Source organism: Colossoma macropomum, unplaced genomic scaffold (assembly GCF_904425465.1).
Source record: "Colossoma macropomum unplaced genomic scaffold, Colossoma_macropomum, whole genome shotgun sequence".
Classification (NCBI taxonomy): Eukaryota; Metazoa; Chordata; class Actinopteri; order Characiformes; family Serrasalmidae; genus Colossoma; species Colossoma macropomum.
Genome location: NW_023494796.1, coordinates 17,885,749 through 17,894,658, shown reverse-complemented (window position 1 = coordinate 17,894,658; position 8,910 = coordinate 17,885,749). Strand labels below are relative to the sequence as shown.

Here is an 8,910-nt window from a genome sequence, read left to right as displayed (position 1 = left end):
TTAATCATGTGCCAGAAAGAAACATACAATTAAAAAAATGCAAAAAGATCACCAAAATGTTTACGTGTAACCAACAATTAATCTTACACAACCAAAGGCGTAATATCCAACAAAAAGTAAACACTAAGTAAAGGCAAAGTCAATCATTCCAGGTTTTTCCTAACAAAAATCAACAAAAATAACAATACAGACCAAACAATTTTGTGCAAAGCACTGTTAACTGTTGAAATAAAACTGCTCCAATTTAAACATTTATCAAGATATTAACAGACACAACTTTCAGAGTCCTTTAAACTTCAGCAACATTTTAGCCTCTAAATTCTCATCAGTGACTCTGGCTCTGTTTGGGGTGAGAATCAGGCCTGAATAATCTCTCCACTGTTGCTGTTGCGGCTCCACAGCAGAACTGGATTTTTAGGTAAAATAACATAATCCTCCTTTACTGTAAAATAACACTGAAGACTGATGCGTGCAGATAACGAAATGGCAAAGAGAGAGATTTAAGACGAACATCAATAATTTGGAGATGAATGGACTTATTTGCATTTATTAGCACTCAGCTAGTTTCCTGATACGTTTAATCTGCAAGAGCTCACGAGGCTGAAGTCACTTCTCATTCACCAGCTTCTCATTCGAATTGTCCCGTTCCACCTTAAATGGTGCCTGAGGCACCAGATTGTACTGCTGCGCCATTTAAGGTGGAACGGGACAATTTGAACGAGAAGCGACTTCAGCGTCGTAAAAAGTCGAACGTTGAGAGACATTTTATCAGAAACTCGCAAAAAAGACTTCTGACTGAGATGCGAGAAAAGCGGCTACAGCCGAGCTAAAGGTTAAAGCGGAGCAAAGTAAGTCTGAGTTTTCATTTATATTTGTTAGCCTGTACATCAGCACACACTGAGACATATTTACAGCCATGATGGTAAAACGGACATAAAATGTTGTGGCTCCCAATGTGGTTTGATTTTTGTTGAAAGGACAAAATGACTCTTCTTAACATTTCGGTTTCTGACCCCCGAGTTAAGCCCACTAGTAAGGGGTGATCAGCACGTGCCCGTTTGCTCCAACTGTCCTACTCAGTCAGGGTTGCACAGCCACCACCAGCCCAGTTAACGGCCGCGGTCTGTGGTTCAGGTTTTGCGCGGATCGTCTGAAGCCTGTAGCAAAACTGTAGCGAAAATTGTCGCTATAGCTACACAAAAATTTGTAGGTGCTACAGCTATTAGCTACATTTCATAAAACTCTAGCGGCTACAGCTACTAGCTACAAAAATTGGTAGTTAGCTACAAAAAGTAATGCGCTACTTAGCTACTCCCCCATCCCTGTATGTTACCATCATCAAAATTAGTTAAAAATGTCAACGTGTGTATGGTCACTGGTGGTTTTGGGTTGTAAATAAAATGGCTCTATTTGCAGTGTAAATGTTTTGACCCCTGGTTCCTATCACCACCACTGTAAAGAAATCATAGGGTTGGCAAGTTTCTCTATAGTGAACCAGTTCACATCAAACCACTCCGAATGACTTTGTTTACATCTCAGTTACTGAATTATGTAGAAAGTTTGAAAAATGTGTGGATTTCTTCTTTACCTTAGAAGTCTCAGCAGAATTTTTTGAATGTGCGTGTTCAGCAAGAGTGTTTTCTTCACAGCCGTTCGAGTAAACAGTGTGCTTGGCAGGCCACTAGCCTGTGATGATTTACTGGTCAGTGCCAGAAACACCCTGTTAGCTCACATCTGGAAAGTAATTTTCCATTTCCCAGCTTTTACATGATTTCTTGGGAAGGATCCAGAAAGAGTTTTCCAACGTCACTGTTTGCTCCATATAGTTCAGGGTGGACTACTTTGTGAATGTGCTGGGCCTCATTTCACTGGTAAAGGCATTAGCCAATCAGAAGAAAGTCTATTTACATACATCAGACTTAAAGGCACAGTAACAACAATAGAGATACAGGGATCATAGGAATAAAGGAGGTTAGAAAATGTTTATATAACAATGGATTCTGACTGGTTTTACTATTAAAATCCATAGTAACATTTTAAATAGACTTTTTTTTGTAATTGTAATGCATTTGCTGTTAAAAAGCTACAGTACTGTGCAAAAGTCAGAAACCACCATTTATGTAAATTTCCAGTCAAGGTGGCTATTTTATACATGTTTTCATGAGATATACTATTGAGGGCATTAGATATAAGATAATCCACTGGCAAATGAAAAAGGAAAATAAGTGAATGAGTGGAGTTCAGAAATGACTGAAAGACAGAGAAAAGGGACTCCCAATAACAGACCTGGTAGACCACCAAAACCGTCTCCATCAAATAAACAGCACTTTCATCTTTAAGAGAGAAGAGAAAATCAAGCTCCTCTCTTTCTTCAGATCTGAAAACATCCACAGGTGTTTCTGTCCATCCATCCACTGTGAGAAGACGACTCAGAGCATGAGTCTGAAAGGAGGTCTAGCTGTCAAGAAGGTCTTCCTGAGAAAAGGAAACAGACACAACAAAGAAGCTGAACAATGGACTGACCACCCCAGAGTCCAGACCTCAACATCACTGAATTTGTTTGGGATTATGTGCACGGTGAGAAGCAGAAAATGGGTCTGCGCCACTATACATAAACTGGACTCAGTCATGTCGTTGTTTTCAATGGGCACCAGCTGAAGTCAGTCATGTCACTTCCTGGCCGGCTTCTCGAATAGCGGGAACGCATGAGACCAGAGTCCGCGCAAGCGCCTTAATGACGCAGATCTCCCGCGTGCAGTTCAAATGACCTCACTGTTTGTAGGAGCTGCCCAGCAGCAATTTGTAGCGGTGGTAAGGAACATAAATCATCACAACCACTCAGCACGACAGTACACTCTCACCAAATAATAAATTTTAGTTGCTACTTCTTAATAGTGATCACTGTAAAATACATATACAATAAATCTAAAACGGCTCACATCTGTCTTTGTTACTGGACTGAAATCAGCCTGAAATGAATGGAAGTGAATGGACAGTTTTTCTCAAATGGTCTTCACGTGCCGGAGCAGGTTACTTCCGGTGGCACGAGTTTGAAGACAGAAGCTGGGGGCGTGGTCTGCGCTCAGGCGGCAGAGCATCTTCCGCCCAAAGCCAGAGAACTTGTAGAGTGGACAATTACCACTCTGCAATGTCTTCCGGGTTTTTCAGGCGCTAGAGGGCGCTCCCGAGTGAGTCCAAAATGAATGGGTTAAGATGGAGCATTTGAGCAAAATCATAGTTTATAAATGCTGAAACATTTTTCATGTAAAAGAATCTAATAATTTCCTGAACAAAGAAGAGCATAAAACATTTTAACACTGCTGTTATATTTTTAAGAGCTTTTAAACTCGAACTATAGGACCCCCATGTATGTCCATGACGTCAGTGAGCGCGAACAGCCAATGAGCTGCTCCGCTCGCCAATCAATCATCACGCTCTAGCAGCAATGCCCGCCTTCTGCTGCCAAAAACCCGTTTGATGTAGAAAAAAGGAAACATACAGGTGAGATTTCTTTGTTTTTTTTAGTGAAATACATCCTTCTACTTTCTAAAATTAAAGAAACGTTCTGGGCGAGTGATCGCTCCATTTACTCCCATTCATTGAGGCCTCCCTCGCGGGCGCCCTCTGCTGTTCAGCAGTCCTTTTTTGATATAACGGTGGGGGTGGCGGAATATGAAGTGGCCAGGCTCCTCATAAACCGGCTCTGCCGAAGCTCCATTATATTCTATATAGACCGTTATTTAGTTATGACGTCAGCGAGGAAGAAAATGCGGGAAACGTGGCGCCTTGAACATGGCACGGTCACGGTCGCTGCCACCAACGCTGCCTGACCGCATTGAGTACCATTACAGAGCTGCAGTTTAAAAAAGAAAACCGTCCAAAATGACAGTATTTCAAGAACATTTCCGCTCAGAAAGTGGGAGAGGATTATATAATGGAGATAACGCAGCGATCCACACTTTGTGGATTGGACTGTGTGGATTATAACAAAACGCATTTTAAATGGGTTGACTAATGAGGCATCTGTGTATTTTTATCTATGGCTTTAAAAGCAAGGCCTCTTCATTGCCAAACGCCGTAAACACAAAGCAGGAATGAAGCCACAGAACAGTGGGCCTCTAACGTGGAATCTAGGTTCAAACATTTATTCTTCATTTCTCCACACAAGAAAGAAAGAAGAAAGATAAACAGCACTAGCCACGCTGAACTCATCAAAATGTTCTGTCATGCTAATGTATACTGGTCGAATACACAGCTGCTAATTAATTAACCGAGGAAGCTTTGCAAAAGACACTTTTAACACTGGTACACACTAGAAAGATTAGTTACATTAAAAAAATCACTGATGCTCCCGATCCGCAAAGATTGTGTGAAGTGTTCTGATGAATTGTTTTACGTTGTCGAATCTTCCTACCATAGCATATATTCATAGGACGCTCTCTAGCAAAAAAAAAAATAAAATAAAATAAATAATAAAGATATTATGATAGCCTAAATCTTATCAGAAAAATGCTGCCAGCGTTAAATGTGGAGGTGATTACATCTTTTAACTATCTTACGTGCAATCAGGGACAGATTGCGACATCTATTCGATTTTTTTAATAATCTAAATTATATAAGGTTACTAGATCTAGATCTGGGTTTGATGCACAACAGTAATCTCGAGATTTTAATATTACCGTTCTAAAAGTCAGATGTTTATACATGTATTATTTATTTTATTCAATTTTTGCTCTGATTGGTGAACTTTTACAACGACAGACCCTAAAGGCGGTCTGCACCGATTTGCTTTTTTTCATATGTATATGAAATATGAAGTGCAATAAGGTAATTAAATAAAAGTTACTGTGACTGACAGTAAATGTCAGAGATGCACATGTTTGCTTCTGTTCTCATGTGTTCATCAGCAATAAACAGACTTGTTTAGCAACAGATACACAAGGAAGCTTCATATGATCGTCTAACCATGAAATGCAAAGTGTTTTATGCAAACTTTGTGCCTTACACAGCAGATGAAAAATGTGTAAATGTACACTAGCAGAGCACACCGTGACGAATATCAGGACTTAAAATGTTTGTTTTCATGTAATGTGATGTTTTTCTTTAGTGTGAACAGATTTTCCTTTTTTCGTACAGATTATTTCCAATAATGTAACCAAGTCAATTTAAAATTATTTTCTTTCTATTGTAATTGCAGATATACAAAAAAGTAACTCAATCATGTTTTTAATTAAACAACCTGTTACCTTTTTTTTTCAGAGTATGTGAACATGTTTTTAGTATTTGTTGATATCGATATCATAACGAGTAACCTAATTAGAACCTATTAGGCCTAGTAGTTGTTAGTGTAAATGAGAGGCAAGTGTACCTTGGATCAAGTAGCGTTGCGGTAGAGAAGATTGGGTTTTGTTCCATGTCAGAAAACCGCTTCTGTACTGCTGTAAGTAAGCTTTCATAGTTTTGATCCTCAACTGTCTCTTTCAACAAAAGGTTCTGTAGTGCTGTGACAGCATCTGAGGCTAATACATCCGAGGAGCTCATGTTTCGAGTTTTATGTGTTTGTACTGTTTCCATTCCTGGTTAGATGTTAAGAAGTTGTTTTGCCTGTTGCCATGGAATTCCTTTACATTTTTTATAGAACCTGATGATGAACTGGCCCAGCTGGTTTGGATGGCCATGACACAGTGAATCCAACTTCCTGCCTTGGTTTGCACACCATTGTGCTTATCTTGACTGCAGTGGCTGCCTTATATTCATGTTTAACTTATTATTTATATTCTCATCTTAACATCCTGTATATCTGCTAAACAATCAGTGGTTCACCAGATCTTTTAACATTGTTCACTTCCGTAACTCCAGCATCTGATGCAGCCCAAAGTAGAATGGGTTCATAATTTGAGACTCGGTGCTTCTCAGTGTTCCTTCCTCATGAATGTCTTTCAAAGTCTTACCGATGGCTTATTCATTAGAGGCTTGGGCTTGCATGTCTGTGAGGCAGCTTTGTTACTGTTGTACAAATAAAATTGAATTCAAATGTATACATCACACATACAGCTGACTAGATTGGGTTATTGGCTTTTAACCTATTCTACATTCAGTCTACATACATATATTCCACATACAGTCTCGCAGGACCATGAGAAATTTTGGGCTAAAGATGGGTGATAACCGTTAAATCATTAAAATCTAGCTGGTTTTAAATGAGCTGCATTAGCTAGCTATGTTACATATAAGCTAAGTGTGAAACTTCTAAACCAAACACTTGTCAACACTGTCCAACAGACAAAAAGACTGTCAGTAGCCCATGGTTGTAACATATGTTAGCATGGTTGAAAGGTCTCCCAAAAACTCCAGTTAAGCATATACAACACATGCATTAAAAATAAACATTACCTCTTGCAAGGGAAATAGTTCTGTTAAATTGGACTACTCTTTAGCTTTAGAAGATGTCACTGGGTTAGTGAAACAAGTTGGGTTACAAGTTTTTAAGAAATCTTTGGACTTCCAAGAGTCATCTTTTGGTGAATGGTAGAGTGTTTTCCAGGAATCAAAAAGTTCTGGTTGAAATCTCAGCTTTCAGAAACGTACAATATAGTGCTTGGACCCCACATATTGCCACTTTTGGCTGTATTTTATATTTGTAGCAGCAATAGCTGCTGCATGACCGAGCAAAGCTTTATTGCAGGTTAACCTTTCAGATCTTTTTTCAGCTCTTCCTTTTTAAAAATGATTGCTCCATGTCTGTCTTTTGTGGGGTTTGCCATTTATGGCAATATATAAAAAGAATAACATAAAAAGAAGGCATATTTTTCTCTTACACAAAACATTTATGGTCTTTAAACGCATGCAGGCTTGATAAGTTTTGCTCATCTATGTTCAAAAGCGAAATTCACTTGAAGTTTCTATTTCCCAGAGTTTACACATTTTCCTTGAAACCACACCCCCTTGCTTATCGCCATGGATGTTAAAAAGGAGTGCAGTGCAGTCTGTCTCACTCACAGAGCTGCTGGAGAAACTTGGAGAACAAGTGCTACTCATCTACACAGGAGGAACGAAAGCCTGCACTGGTATGTACATTTATTTAATTCATAGACTTCCTTTTATAAGCTGTAAACCTTGACAAAGGTTTGGATTCATTTTGCATTTTGCATTTCATTTTGTTCAAATTTACCAGTTCAGCTTGTATTACTGCGACATAGTTAAACAGGGGGTGCTTAATATAGTGCTCCCAGATGAGCGCAGCAGTATGAGTTGTTAATTATTGGCGCATTACGAGCAATATTTTAAATAACAAGTCAATAACAGGAAGATAAAACTAACATACTGGTTGATTGTATAGGATAGGTGTGCACTTTTCATGTAATTTGGCTGTAATAAAAAATGGAGTATTTTAACTTCTATAATGCATATTGTTTAAAAATATTTGTTTTGCTAGAACATATTTCAATGAATAATCTAGTAATAAAAGAGCTTTTGAAAGCCGAACAACAAGAATGAATTGAACTGAACAATAACAAACCACAAGTAGCCTTTTAAAGATTCCAAAAAATATAATTGAAATAAGATTAGGAAGATTAGGATGCCTTTCAAAAGACTTTTAAAACATTAAAAAAACCAAAAAAAAACAAAAATGGAGTTTCTAACAGGCTCTGCTTCTTTCTGTAAGGGAAAACAGCAGAGGAAGTTCCCATACTGCCAAGCAATCATTGCTGATTTATTGAGAAAGCAAGCTTAAATCAGTGATGTTTTTCAATTGAGTAGTCAAGTTTGGGTTTTTGTAGATGTGGTTTACTTTGTCCTGTTGTATTTCTCTTCCTCAGAAGCCAATCATGGTGAGGATTGACACCCTAAACGAACTGTCCCAGCTTAGGGACTCTGGGTTTGGTCAGCCAAATCCTCGGCATGGACTCAACCTGTTGTACTGGTTCGCACATGAATATGTTGAAATCGACAGTCATGGCCGCATGATCCCAAACACCAGCCCTACCACCGGAGCTTACGGGTTTCATCTGTTCCACAACTTTAAAGATGAAGATGACTACCTCCTGCCCAGTCAGAACCTTCCGTACTACGGTGTGGGGAATCTCGGTGTATCAAACGCATACAAATTGCCCTTGTATGTAAGAAAGGACTACACCCACCTTCTAGATGACAGCAACAAGGACCGCATCATGGTGCGGCTCAAAGATGGCTATTTGGAGAGGGTGTACATTACTGAACACACTGACCAGACAAGGTTCGGCCAAACCTATCGAATCAGCCAAGGTCTAATCATGAATATCAAGAGGTTGCAGCGAGAGGACTTCCTCCAACAGATGAAGCCTTTTCAGAGCAGAAATCAAAGCTACACCTCACATAATCAAAGCTACACCTCACATCACAAAATAATGACTCTTGGTGTACCATTCTGTAGGTGTGCTGTTTCATATGCATTCACTATGAATGCATAGACAGTGATAAACACAGGTTTAAACAAAGTTGCTATCAGTTAAGCAAAGCTTTATCATTGTTCTTTCTTGATTAAGCAATTTCCTTTCAACAGGCAGCCATTGTTAGCCTGTATGTTGTAACACATTGATGGTTTATACTAAATTTTACATGATTAAAACTCCACTTGTTGGAATATTACTTCAGTCATGTGTTCATATACTCAAATAAAAGTATTTATCAAAACGTCTCTGTTTAAAAATGCCTGTTTTCCTTTGTCTTTTTAGTGATCTGTATCTCAAAGTATTTTTCATTGCTAGCCTTTCTGAAGCTCACATGGGAGAGGAAATGAGTGCTGAATCATCAATCAGCAGGGTAGCTTTGATCAATCCAAGTTTAAACTTAATCCTTTTTGGTGCAATAGGTTTAGCTTTACCTAGGTTTAATTCACTGCTCCCGATTACACATTACTAAGCATATGCA

The 8,910-nt window shown here is 38.8% G+C and overlaps 1 protein-coding gene across 1 annotated transcript; it reads left to right on the top strand.

Moving 5' to 3' along the window:
• Nucleotides 1-6,994: 6,994 nt before the first annotated feature.
• Nucleotides 6,995-8,450, top strand: LOC118816821. Its single transcript, XM_036583415.1, has 2 exons — nt 6,995-7,067; nt 7,821-8,450. Exon 2 carries the CDS (start codon nt 7,830-7,832, stop codon nt 8,448-8,450), a length of 621 nt encoding a protein of 206 aa, XP_036439308.1. The 5' UTR covers nt 6,995-7,067; nt 7,821-7,829.
• The last annotated feature ends 460 nt before the right edge of the window (nt 8,451-8,910 follow it).